The sequence below is a fragment of the Loxodonta africana genome, chromosome 26 (assembly GCF_030014295.1).
Source record: "Loxodonta africana isolate mLoxAfr1 chromosome 26, mLoxAfr1.hap2, whole genome shotgun sequence".
Taxonomy (NCBI): Eukaryota; Metazoa; Chordata; class Mammalia; order Proboscidea; family Elephantidae; genus Loxodonta; species Loxodonta africana.
The window spans coordinates 14,352,059-14,366,924 of NC_087367.1; the positions used below are offsets into that span (position 1 = coordinate 14,352,059).

Consider the following 14,866-nt stretch of genomic DNA (forward strand, 5'->3'; position numbering starts at 1 on the left):
GCCTTTCAAGTTAGCCGCTGAGCACATTAACTGTTCACATCATTCTGGGACTCCTAATAGTTAGAAAGATTAAACTCATCACATGCGTACATCTCAGGTTCCTAAGTATATTTTAAGTTTCTAAACAAATAAAATTACACACCCTGGTGACAGACTGTCGGGGTTCAAATCCCAGCTCTGCCACTTAATGGCTTTGTGACCTTGGCATGTTGCTGAAACTCTGTCCTAGATTTCCTCATCTGTAAAACAACGATAATAAAAGTGCCTATCTTTTAAAAAGACAGTTGAAAAGGAGTCTTCTGAGAAGCCCAGGATGTTGTTGTTAGGTGCTGTGAGTCGGTTCATGCTTGAGCCCACTGTTGCAGCCACTATGTCAATCTATCTCATCGAGGGTTCTCTTTTTCGCTGACCCTCCACTTTACCAAGCATGATGTCCTTCTCCAGGGACCGGTCCCTCTTGATAACATGTCCAAAGTGTGCAAGACAAAGTCTCGCCATCCTTGCGTCTAAGAAGCATCCTGGTTTACTTCTTGCAAGATGGATTTGTTGAGCTTTGCAGATACAAAGTATTTAATGTTGCCGAATTGTTAATTCCCATGGCATTACAGACTCAACTGGAAAGTCCTATTTCATGTTTGATTTGGCTGAGCCTGAAAAAGTTTAGCAATAAAACATCACATTGGAATCAATAATAAACATAAAGTCCTAATCATTATGTGAAGAAAAAAATGAAGAAAACTCATCTTGCTGGATGGACAATGCATATTAAAATCGCAGGCCAGTGACTAAACTGAAAATAGCTGCATTGTCTGAATTAGATTTAATTATACTTATTTTAGTTTTAAGCTATCTCAATTCGAGATCATTCATAAAATCTGACTGCTAGTCATAAATGATAAGCATCAACAAAATTTCAGGAAACAAACACAATAGTAATAATGAAATAATACATGTTAATTGCTATGGTCGTGTTTACTGATTCTGAACGCCATGGAATTCATCACCTTTTCTTTCTTTCTTTTTTATTAGAACTATGTAGTTCGAATCCACAAGTTGCTCCTTGGAAACTCTGTGGGGCGGTTCTACTCTGTCCTGTAGGGTCGCTATGAGTCGGAATTGACTCAACGGCAACGGGGTCAGCGGGGATGTAGTAAAACTCTGCACTGACAGAGTTTTTTCTTCCTCCTAAACTTCACCATTTAAGGGGGTTTCTAATTTCTCTTTACCTTTTTGAGGTGAACCAAAGGCTGTAACAGTTAAGCACTCAACTATTAGCCAAAAGGTTGGCGGTTCAAACCCGTCAAAAGGTGCCTCAAAAGGAAGGCTTGGCGATGTGCCTCCAAAAGGCCACAGCCTTGAAAATCCTATGGAGTTCTACTGTGCACACACAGGTCGCTGTGAATCGCAATCAACTGGATGGCAACTCACGACAACGCAGGTGGTAACGATGCGGCCTTCTGTTCAACCACGTGCAGAAACGAGACGAGGGCAGTCTAACGAAGGCAGGCCAACATCCCGCCATCACTGTATTGTTCACACCACCGTGAATTTCCAGCACGGCTGGGTGGGAGAGGAGCGTCAGTGCTTCTGTGTGAACAAGCCACACGCCAAAGCAAAACTACGCCAACGTACATTGAACTGGGATCACGTTCTGAAGGTTGTCTGACACCATGCAACACTGTCCAGGAGGTGGAGGTAAAGGCTGCGGCAGACGCAAGGCAAGGGCTTCCCAACTCCCTTCTCAGACAAAACAGGAGGCATTACTACCAACAACAAAATGTCTACAAAGGACCATTCTATGCCCTCTATTAACATAAATGTTAAGTCAGAGCCTTGAAAACCTACACGGCACACTTTGTGCACACAGAGGGTCGCCGTGAGTTGGAACCGACTCAACAGCAACTAACAACAACGTATATAATTATTATTACGTACCCTCTATGATATCCGACACCACATCAGAACGTTCACAGACATCTCAAAACGGCCATACAGGTAAATTCTAACTGAAGCAGAACAGCAGAGAAGCAGCTCTAAGGTAAGTGGAATGCGGGTGGACAGGGGAGACCAGCAGGCAGAAAGCTATTATATTAAGCTGGGCTCCACTTCCAATTTTAATCTAAAAACGTGTGTATCATTCTGGGCATTTTCATCATCTTCCCAAGTCACCCCCTACCTCCCTAACCCAAACACACTGAATCTATAAAGGCAAGGATAGAGAGTTCCTTTGCCTATGAAAATTCTCCTTACTCATTTGTTCTTCCCCACGAGCTAATTAACAATGTTTCATTTATTTCAGACCAGGGACTGGTTTTTCTTCTATTCTGCACACTATTTTAATCAACAGAATGCAACTAACAAGCTTAAAGAGCCACTCAGTACTGAATCAGCACCTCATACCATATGCTGCTGGTAAAAACATACTTCCCCAAAAAGCTAAATACAGAAAGACCAAGGATAGACGATACAGTTAATGCTCAAGGAGTCTAACAGGATGTGCTCAGTATGTGGAACATAGAGATTTCAAAGGGGAAAAGTTCTTTAAATAATCAAACGACGCATTGCACTGTGCACATCTGCTGCAAAAGATATCTTTAAAGTGTTAAAAAGCGAAGACATTGCTTTAAGGACTAAGGTTCACCTGACCCCAACCATGGCGTTTTCAATCACCTCATAGGCATGCGAAAGCTGGACAATGAATAAGGAAGGTCAAAGAAAAATTGATGCCTTTGAATTATGGTGTTGGCAAGGAATACTGAATATACCATGGACTGCCAGAAGAACGAACAAATGTGTCTTGGAAAAAGTACAGCCAGAATGCTCATTAGAGGTAAGGATGGCGAGGTTTCATCTCACATACTTTGGACATGTCATTAGGAGGGACCAGTCTCTAGAGAAGGACATCATGCTTGGTAAAGCAGAGGGTTAGTGAAAAAAGAGGAAGACCCTCTCCAACAAGATGGATTGACACAGAGGCTGCAACAACGGGCTCGGGCATAACCAATCGTGAGGGTGGCACAGGGCCGGGCAGAGTTTTGTTCTGTCGCACATGGGATTGCTATGAGCTGGAACTAACTCGACGGCACCTAACAGCAACTAACAAAACATCTCTTTTGGTTATTTCGTTACAACTTTTACCCCCAAAACAGTATTTTAAGGAAGAAAATAAAATTAATTCAAAAAACAACTGTATCTTTGATGGATTTTTTTTCTTTAATGCAAAAATCATGTAATTTTCCCAGCCATGTGGTTACATGGTGAAGAGATTTCCTGAGCACAGACAGGATGGCTGGGTTCTAAATCTTTTGGATAATACTTATATCCTGGGCTTTATTCTGGTATTACCCAAGCGCACGTCTGGGTGAGGAAGCAAAACCAAACCACATTACAATTAAAGTTTTAAAATCCAACTGTTTGATGTGTCAGAAATTAGTTTATCTTTTGCTTTATATCCAACATTACAAACGAACTGAAGACCTGGTTGCTTCGTATGCATATTCATGTAATATGCATAGAGTTAAGTCTGAAATATCTTACTCGGATCTATTATCTGTTTTTTCATTTTCAAAAATGTCTGAGAATGAAACACCAACTGTCTTTTGGGGACGTGAAAGCAGCCCGATTTATCAGAACTTGATACACCGCATGTTTTCTTGAAACCGCCACCATCACCTCCCCGCGTTTTATAGCTGTAACAACTAAAGCCACGAGCTGGTTTCCCGTGAGCCACGGTTGTGTGCAGGCATCTGAAAACATTATCTTTCACAGACAACCAAGGGATGGACTATTTCATCGGATTTTTAAAACTGCTCTTCTTGAATGACACATAAAATGTTTTTCACTTATAAATGGTTTTGTAAACCAATAAAAATTTTTCGCACTGAAATTTTTCTTTTGCTTTGATCTACGAGTTTATTTTCTTCCCAAGCTTTTGGTATCCAGGAAAGAAAGTGGCAGAACTCACTCAAAAATATCTGTGATGAGGAGGATACAGAAGACGGTAAATTAAGAGTAAAAGGGCTCATTGGTCAGTCGTATATTTCTATTTGTTCTTCTACTAAACTTCAAGGGCATAAAACATATTGCATAGTTTAGCATTAAAGCAAGCACCTGCCAAGCCACTACTCAGGCCAAAAACCAGAACGCAGTGGCCTTCCCGAAGCCCTCACGTGCCCGCCCCACCTGCCCACCCCACCTGCCCACCCCGGCGCCCGTAGACAGGCAGCCACCCTCCTGACTGCCATAATCACTTTCCTGTTTTTACCCTTAATCCTCTATGAATGCATCTCTAAACAATATCGGTTTATCAATTCTTAAACTTCATATGAATGGGGGAAAAACAATGTATCCTTTTGGTCTTACTTCTTTTGCTTAATGTTTTTTAAGATTCCACCCATGTTATTTTGCACAGCCGTAGTGCATTTCCGGTGCTGGGTTGTCTTCAGTTTGGGGCGCTCACGCACATTCTCGAATGTGTACCACAGCACGATGTGCACAAGTATGAATGTAGGACTGGAATTGCCAGTCATACGATATGGGTATTTCCAACTTTACTGATCTATTTTCTAAAGTGTACGTAGTACCAATCGGAGCCCTGGTGGCCCAGTGGTTAAGAGCTCGGCTGCTAACCAAGAGGTCAGCTGTTCGAATCCACCAGCTACTCCTCGGAAACCCTATGGGACAGTTCTACTCTGTCCAGTAGGGTTGCTGTGAGTCAGAATCGACTCAACGGCAACAGGCCTGGTTTTGTTTTGGGTAGTGCCAATTAACTCCAAATAAGGGTTCTTTTTAATCTACCAAATACCATTCTCCACATCCTCGCCAACAGTTGGCACTGCCACACTTTAAAGACTTGTCAATCTGGTGGGAGTGTAGGGATAGCCTGGTGTGGTTTTCATTTTCCTGACCAGCAATTAAAGACCTTTTCATATCTTTATGAACCATTTCGACTTTACCTTGGGTGAATTGCCTTCAGTCTTAAAAAAAAAAAAATCCAGCTTATTGAGATACCCAGACAATTCACTCATTTAAAGCCTAAGAATCAATGGTTTTTGGCATACTCAGATACGTGCAATCATCACCATGGTCAATTTTAGAACATTTTCGTCTCCTCAAAAAGAAACCCCATATTCTTTAGTATCACTCCCTACCCCCCAGTCTCCTCCCACCTCCAGCTGCTGGCAACCACCCATCTGCTCTCTTTAAGGATTTATCTGTTCTGGGTAATTCTTATGAATGGAATCATATTAGCTCATTTCTTTTATGACTGAATACCATTCCATTGTATGGATATGCTACGTTTTATACGATCATTCATCAGTTGATGAACAGTTGGATTGTTTCCTCTTTTGGGCTATTATGAATAACACAGCTATGAACATTTGTGTATGAGTTTTGTGTGGGCACGTTCTCATTTCTCCTGGGTATATACCTAGGAGCAGAAATGCTGAATCATGTGGTAACTCTGTTTAATCAGTTGAGGAACCTGCCAGACTTTCCCAAAGTGGCTGGACCACATGAAGGCACTCATCGCTCCATATCCTTGTCAACACTTGTTATTATCTGATTTATTCTAGCCATCCCACTGGAAGTGAAGTGGTATCTCACCGTGGTCTTGATTTGCATTTTCCTGATGGCAAATGATGTTGAGTATCTTTTCATGGGTTTATTGGCCATTTGTACACCTTCCTTGGCAAAATGTCTGTTCAGATCCTTCATCATCTTTTGAGTTGCTTTACTGAGTTGTAAGAAGACTCAATGCCCTCTTAGTAATTTTACAGGGGTTCTTCATATACTCTAAATATAAATCCTTTAATGTTTTCTGTGGTACAGGTATGTTCTCCCATCATGGATCTTGTCTTTTCACTTTGTGGCACCTTCTAATGAACCTAACCAAACCAAAACCATTGCCATCGAGTCAATCCCAACTCATAGTGAGATGTTCTTAATTTCAATATAGCTAAATGTACCAATCATGATGGATGGTGCTTTTGTGACTTACGAAATCTTTCCTTATACTGAGGTCAGAAAAATAGTTTCCTGTATAGAACCAAACACTAAAAGCTGGATATTTGCCTTGTACATTTAGACCTAAAATCCACTAAATTTGATTTTTACATACGATGTGAAGCAGGGGTCCAATCTAATTTTTTTCCCCTATATTCTGGGTACTCCATCATGACATCATCATTTATTACAAAGACTGTCTTCCTCTTTTCCCGAAACTCTCTGCAGGGCCAGCCACTAACCCGTAACCTGTCTCTTTCCCATAAAACACAGAGCAGACTAAATCAGGTGTCCAAACTGCAAGGTGTTTTTTAAAAATCCAGATTTCTAAATCTCACCACAGAACAGGGGTGGGAGAATGGCAGATGGGTGCAGAACCACCGTAGAACTCTGGACTGATAACAGGTCTCTTGACTACCGCATATACTAACCTAGCTCCGTCAACACACCAACACTGGGGAATCACTGCAGGCAGTCTCCAGGGTCGCCTCCAGCCTTAAGATCCTTTGCTTTTACAAGGCTGCCAGGCTACTTGATTCTTCCTTAGCATCTGGCAATAAATAAAGGTAGTGCCTGACTTATGATATACCTGAATTACTACCAAGGACACTTAAAACCACCCCTGCTTTTGTACAAGTTATCCTTAGTAACATGTACTACATACAATGTTGCAGTGCATAGTTTCCTTATGTTACCATTCTCATGCCAACTCCCCAAAACAAAGATCAGGTTTATAAAGATACTGATAATAAAAGGCATTAATAATGAAAACTTAAAAAAAAAAAAAAAGGTATTCAAAAACTTACGTCAGAATGGATTAGCGTGGAGTCGTTGGTACGGAACCCCACTGTAAGTCAGGGACTACCTGTATTCGCTTGTGGGAAGGTTAGATACACAGGTCAGGAAGGCTATCCAGCATCTAATGGCAATTGAGGAGTCCTGGTGGCACAGTGGTTAAGATCTACAGCTGCTAACCGAAAAGGTCAGCAGTTTGAAGCTACCAGGTGCTCCGTGGAAACCCTACTGGGCAGTTCTACTATGCTCTATAGGGTCCCTATGAGTCGGAACTGACTCAGTGGCACAAAACAATAAAGGCAATTGAAAAGGACAACCTAATTATTTATTTTATGATGCTTCTATAATTAACACAGTGAGCACTGGTGGCTCAGTGGAAGATTTTCACCTTCGTGGGGGACACCCAGATTCTATTCCTAGCCAATGCACCTCATTCACACCACAAGTGCAGCTACCACCTGTCTATCGACAGAGGCTCGCGTGTTGCTATGGCACTAAACAGGTTTCAGAACATCTCGTGGACTAAGAGGCACTAGGAAGAAAGGCCTGGAGATCTACTTCTGAAAATCACACAGTGGAAACCCTATAGGTCACAACGGTTCAATCTGCAACTGGTCACGAGGATGGTGCAGGACCAGCCGGTGTTTTGTTCCATTGTGCACAGGGTCACCACGAATCAGGGGCCCACCTGACGGCAGCTGACGACATAATTAACGCAGTAATACATACGAAGGTCATGTTACAAAGGAATAGAATGCACCTCAAATTCCACAGACTACATGACTTTATTGGTAAAATTTGACATGTTCTCTACCATTGCCTAAGTCCATTTAAATATTCCTGTTACAGCTTGTTTTTTCAAAATAAAGATCTTTAAAGTATACTTAGAGCAAAGTATTGTACTAAATATTTTCTTACATTGACATCACACAGACATCAACTGCTAACATTATGGAAAAAGGGTTAAGTATAAAACAATACAAAAGTATTACAGACGATGGCTTATCAATGTTATCTTCATTCCGTTAGCGGGGTTTTCTTATGTAGTAACCTTTATTCGTGAAATGATTTCATTTACAAAACCATTATTCTTTGCTATCACCTCAGCTTTCAGCTGTTTCAACTTCATTGTGATGTCTCCTTCTGACATTGTGGTAAAGGGCACTTGCTTCACCTTGGACAGAAACTCCTGAATAATTTTTTCACCTTGCTGGAAAAAAATGTGAACGTTTCGTTAGTCTTCAAAGTGTCTTTTCTAAAAGTCACATTAGACAGCAATAAATTATTTCGCAACATTTCCATCTAAACATGCTACCCTATATTTAAAGAACATTCTTAAATGTGCTGTCTAAATATACAGCAAAGCCTTCCGTTTTTTATAACAAGTCATTAAAAGAACATTCATAAATGTATTTTCAGCTACTGAAGACAAAGGGGCCAAATACTTTTGTAGTTTCCAAATCCTCCAGCTTTTATAATTTCTGATGCATAAATTTATTCTTCTGGGAAGAAAAGAATTCAAAGTTTACCAAGAATTCTGTAAGGCATAAACAGTCATTGAAAATACACAGAGGGCGTTTTCCTTTTTATTTTACAGCCCAGATATTACTGTTCCAAAGAACGTATGACTTACTCTGTGACTTTAGGCAAATTCCTTGCCCTCTGTGATCTACATTCATCATCTGTAAAATGGGGACAATATCATCGACCTCACAGGACTGCTGTGAGAATGTGTAAAGTGCTGAGGACAGCGCCTGACACTGAGGAAGGACTCCCCAGGTGTTTACTGTTACTGTCTGGGAAGCCAAACCACAAGGCCTGCTTGTCACACAAGAGACCTAACTGGTAACAGTAAGCACTTTGAAGGCAAAAGGTAGGTGATACTCAGGTGATAAAGGAATGCTTCTCTGTTACACACATGCATGCCTACATGAACTGCCTCCTTTCCATGAGGCCAGAAGAACTGGATGGTGCCCGGCTACCATTACTGAACAATTTGATCAAAAATTCTACAGAAGAATCCTAATTAAAAGGGGGAAAATGTAAAACGGAATTTCAAATTCTCATGGATTCCAGGCTCTCTGGAGCTGGAGGAAACCCTGAAACTACTGCCCGGAGATAATCTTTAAAACTTAAACCAAAAATATTCCCTCAAGTCTTCTTAAAACCAAACAATAAGTTTAACCTAACTAGTAAAAAATATCTGCCCTGAGCACTATGCTCTTCTAAGAATTACCTACATGAGATTGAATTGACAGCGGCAATTCAGAAGATGAGACAGAAACCTTGGCAGGCAGTGAGTTTGTGTTAATGGGGGAGGCACAACTCAGATAAAGGAGGGTGAGAATGGTTGTACAACCCAAAGAATGTCATCAATGTCACTGAATTGTACATATAAAAATTGTTGGTGTCTCTGTTCTGCTGTATATATTCTCAACAACAAATTTTTTTAAGTGCACAGATTTTTTTAAATTAAGATAAAATCTAGCACCACGGACAGTTATAATATGTTTGCTGACCTTAACTTCAATGCTTTTCAAAACATAATTAACATTATCAAAAGCACATGTCTTCTATTTTAATGAAAAGCAAGAATTACCTAAAAAGAGGCTGCCCTAATCCCAGGCCACCAGGAGTCGGCATCGAGTGGACAGCACAAAACAACAATCCCAGGTCACTGACAGCTGTGATTTTGATACAGTAAAGGACTAACGCAAAGATCATTTCATATTCAGGACGGTAAACCTCTACACCTAAAATTACTAACATTTTATAATAATTTCTTTTAAGCTCAAAAACCATCATCTATTATAACTTTTTTTTTTATTATTATTATAACTACCACCTATCTTTCAAGGAGAGCCTTTGTGGCACAACAGTTAAGAGTTTGACTGCTAACCATCAGCCACTCCTTGGAAACCCTATGGAGCAGTTCCACTCTGTCCTATAGGGTCGCTGTGAGTCGGAATCGACTTGACAGCAATGAGTTTGGTTTGGTTTTGGTCCCCAAAGAGCTTTCTTGAAAAAAGACTTGTGATATACCACTTTGTTCTCCATGACAGATTCATTACTCTTATCTCTCCAACTGAATTCTAAACAACTTGAGGACAGGAACTATGTTTTGTAATTCTTTGGTATCATCTTAACTAAGCACTGAGTCAAACCAGACTTGATCTATACATTTGTCAAGTAGTCAAAAGATGTCCTTAGACATCTACAGTTCCTTTGAATTACTTATTTTAATATTCCTTTCCCTTTACTTTTTAAATCTGGCACTTAAATACTATCTTCCGATCATGCAGATGGACTGCAGAAATCAGAATGAGACAGATTCTTCACCATGCAAAGCAATGTAAATAAAAGCCAGAAATCACTGATCAAAAACTAAACACTGGACTCATATAGGAAAAAACCTGCATGGCTTGGTGACCTGGTTTTATGCAACAACACAGAGATTAAATAACTACAAAAACAAGCTGACAAACCTCTCTTTCCAGATAGCATCGTTTTGCTGCTGGTTCTGTTTCACCATAGTCTTGAGATTTTCCAATATTCTGAAACTCCTCCAGCTCCAGGGCTTTTTGTTTAGCACACTCTATTACGTGCCTGGGGAAACTAGCAAGTTCCGCCACGTGAATCCCAAAACTTTGATCACAGACACCTGCAGGGAATTTGGGGAGTGGGAAGAGACAGCACTTTCTGTGAGCAGAATCTCTTCTTCTCAGCATGTCATTGGGAAACCTAATTTTGTGTTACATAAAATACTCTGGCCAAATATTTCAAAGTAATTTAGATAAAGGGATTTTAATTAAACCTCCAAAGCAAAAATGATTATGACTTGGCATACCATGCTGTATTTTATCCCTGACAAATGTAGCAGGAAAAATAAAAATAGCAGAGAAAATGCTTCGCAGCTAATTCTCAACGGCCTAGAAAACGTCTTAATCTTAAGAAATTAATCAACTCAGTGTCTCTGAGGTGTCCTCATTTCGTAAGTGGGAAACTAATGTACTAGGAACTAAAAAAGGATAAATGTTAAAGTGCCACTAAACAGAAAAAAAAAATAGAAGTAGCATTTAATTCAAAACAAAACATACTGATTTGTTGTTACTGAATGACCTGGCCTCTACATCTGACTACATCATTTTCTAGTGACTGTGGTGCAGGAAAACTGGCTGGATAAATATATTTAACTATCACAGTACTTGTCTTAGAAAAGTTACTTTCATTTTTCTGTGATCTGAATCTGATTCTGAACTATTGCAAAGAAACGATGACATTTTCCACCCAAATTGCTGGTAAATTTATAGGACTAGGTACCCAATCTTCAGCTCCCTTTGCAGAAAATAAACTGACTCAAGAAACTTCTTCCAAACTTTTAATAAAAATTATACTAGCTGAGTTATTATAGAGCTTTCATTTTTGCTTCAATTATACATTAACCGAGTAGTGGGCTGAGGAAACCCTGGTGGTGTAGTGGTTAAGTGCTATAGCTGCAAACCAAAAGGTCACTAGTTCAAATCCACCGGACACTCCTTGTAGCCACTACAAGGCAGTTCTACTCTGTCCTATAGGGTCGATATGAGTTGGAATCGGCTCAACGGCAACGGGTCAACGGGAGTGGGTTGAAGGGTGTCCCTCAAAAATTCATGTCCACCCAGAGCCTCAGAACATGCCCTTCTTTGGAATTAGTCTTTGCAGATATCATTAGTTAAGATGAGACCGCACTGGACTGGGTAGGCCTTAAATCCAGTGCCCAGTGTTCTTGTAAGAAGGGGAGAAGACACACAGAGACACCATGTGAAGACCGAGCCAGAGACTGGAGTTATGTATCTATAAGCTAAGGAACGCCAAGGATTGCCCAGAGCCACAAAAATCTACAAATAGGCAAGGAAACACTCTCCCCCAGAGCCTTCAGAGGGAGCATGGCCCTGATAACATCTTGATTTTGAACTTTGACCACCAAAACTAACAGAAACTGTTAAATTTTTTTCCCCTTCTGGTTATATACCCTATGCATTCTGCTGGCACTGGGCACTCAGTATAACTAAAAGAAGCAAACAAAAATAAAGCAAAAGTAACTTTGATAAAGCCCACGGTGAAGGGTGAACTTATTCTGTCTTCTCTATACCTCCTCTGTTCTTGTTTATATTCAGAGTCTGCTTCTATAACACATGAAACACCAACTGATTTAAAAGCAAAAAATACAACTTCATCCTAGATGTCAGATCTAACTAAATGTACCCATTTATTCTATGCCAATAATAATAACAGGAACAGAGCCGCTCAAAAGGCATCTCACTGAAGCGTAAGAAACAAAGGAGAAAAGAGCCAAGAACATCTTATTTATGTGCCATCAACTGAGGCAGAAAAACGTCTTCATGGGTAACCAGAAAGCCATTTGAAAAAGTTATTCTGAAGATCAGTAAAATGTTCTAGCAATAAAAACCTTACAGCACGTTAATCTCATCAACTAAGTAATTGGCTGCAGACTCACAAGTGACAAACTTTTCGGAAAGGATGAAATACTCAAAGATAAGTCATTTTATATGGGGATAACTACTACTTAATCTCATCGAAGTCATTTTATATGGGGATATCTACTAAAAATTCCAAGATTTCTGAACTCCCAGCTTTAACCGAACCAGTGTATAGAATATACTCTTAAAAATACAATTTGGGGAGGCGGGGCCAAGATGGTGGACTAGGCAGACGCTACCTTGGATCCCTCTTGCAACAAAGACTCGGAAAAACAAGTGAATCGCTCACATACATAACAATCTACGAACCCTGAACAACAAACACAGATTTAGAGATGGAGAACGAACAAATACGGGGAAGCAGCGACTGTTTTCGGAGCCTGGAGCCAGCGTCCCAGTCAGCGGATTTTCTGGAAAAGCAAGTTTCCCAGTGATGGCTCGGAGACAGCAGTCCATATCAAACCACATAAAGAACCAGCCCATGACAGCCTCTACAACCCCCCAAACAAAAAAATCAAAATCTTTCCCAAATGAAGATAGAATCCTGGAATTATCAGATACAGAATATAAAAATCTAATTTACAGAACGCTTCAAGACATCAGAAACGAAATAAGGCAAACTGCAGAAAAAGCCAAGGAACACACTGATAAAACAGCTGAAGAACTCAAAAAGATTATTCAAGAACATAGTGGAAAAATTAATAAGTTGCAAGAATCCATAGAGAGACAGCACGTAGAAGTCCAAAAGATTAACAATAAAATTACAGAATTAGACAACGCAATAGGAAGTCAGAGGAGCAGACTCGAGCAATTAGAATGCAGACTGGGAAATCTGGAGGACCAGGGAATTAACACCAACATAGCTGAAAAAAAAATCAGATAAAAGAATTAAAAAAAATGAAGAAACCCTAAGAATCATGTGGGACTCTATCAAGAAGGATAACTTGCGTGTGATTGGAGTCCCAGAACAGGGAGGGAGGACAGAAAACACACAGAAAATAGTTGAAGATCTCCTGACAGAAAACTTCCCTGACATCATGAAAGACGAAAGGATATCTATCCAAGATGCTCACTGAACCCCATTTAAGATTGATCCAAAAAGAAAAACACCAAGACATATTATCATCAAACTTGCCAAAACCAAAGATAAAGAGAAAATTTTAAAAGCAGCCAGGGATAAAAGAAAGGTCTCCTTCAAGGGAGAATCAATAAGAATAAGTTCAGACTACTCAGCAGAAACCATGCAGGCAAGAAGGAAGGGAATGGGACGACATATACAGAGCACTGAAGGAGAAAAACTGCCAGCCAAGGATCATATATCCAGCAAAACTCTCTCTGAAATATGAAGGCAAAATTAAGATATTTACAGATAAACACAAGTTTAGAGAATTTGCAAAAACCAAACCAAAGCTACAAGAAATACTAAAGGATATTGTTTGGTCAGAAAACCAATAATATCAGATACCAGCACAACACAAGGTCACAAAACAGAACATCCTGATATCAACTCAAATAGGGAAATCACAAAAACAAATTAAGATTAATTAAAAAAAAAAATGCTCGTAACAGGGAATCACTGAAGTCAATATGTAAAAGATCACAATAATCAAAAAGAGGGACTAAATACAGGTGGCATAGAACTGCCATATGGAGAGTGATACAAGGCGATATAGAACAATACAAGTTAGGTTTTTACTTAGAAAAATAGGGGTAAATAATAAGGTAACCACAAAGAGGTATAACTACTCCATAACTTAAGATAAAAGCCAAGAAAAACGTAACGACTCAACAAACATAAAGTCAAACACTACGAAAATGAGGATCTCACAATTTACTAAGAAAAATGTCTCAGCACAAAAAAGTATGTGGAAAAATGAAATTGTCAACAACACACATAAAAAGGCATCAAAGTGACAACACTAAACACTTATTTATCTATAATTACGCTGAATGTAAATGGACTAAATGCACCAATAAAGAGACAGAGTCTCGGACTGGATAAAGAAACACGATCCGTCTATATGCTGCCTACAAGAGACACACCTTAGACTTAGAGACACAAACAAACTAAAACTCAAAGGATGGAAAAAAATATATCAAGCAAACAATAAGCAAAAAAGAAGAGGAGTAGCAATATTAATTTCTGACAAAATAGACTTTAGACTTAAATCCACCACAAAGGATAAAGAAGGACACTACATAATGATAAAAGGGACAATTGATCAGGAAGACATAACCATATTAAATATTTATGCACCCAATGACAGGGCTGCAAGATACATAAATCAAATTTTAACAGAATTGAAAAGTGAGATAGACACCTCCACAATTATAGTAGGAGACTTCAACACACCACTTTCGGAGAAGGACAGGACATCCAGTAAGAAGCTCAATAGAGACACGGAAGACCTAATTACAACAATGAACCAACTTGACCTCATTGACTTATACAGAACACTCCACCCAACTGCTGCAAAGTATACTTTTTTTTCTAGCGCACATGGAACATTCTCTAGAATAGACCACATATTAGGTCATAAAACAAACCTTTGCAGAATCCAAAACATCAAAATACTACAAAGCAT

At 39.6% G+C, this 14,866-nt stretch overlaps 1 protein-coding gene across 1 annotated transcript in view; it reads right to left on the reverse strand.

Moving 5' to 3' along the window:
- Positions 1-7,567: 7,567 nt before the first annotated feature.
- Positions 7,568-14,866, reverse strand: part of MSH2 (mutS homolog 2) — an 88,208-nt gene continuing 80,909 nt past the window's right edge. The window contains exons 15-16 of the mRNA XM_064277129.1: positions 10,287-10,462; positions 7,568-8,011 (exon numbers count right to left, since the gene is read on the reverse strand). Coding sequence (XP_064133199.1) covers positions 7,841-8,011; positions 10,287-10,462 — 347 coding nt within the window. The 3' untranslated portion in view covers positions 7,568-7,840. The remainder of the gene's footprint in view (positions 8,012-10,286; positions 10,463-14,866) is intronic.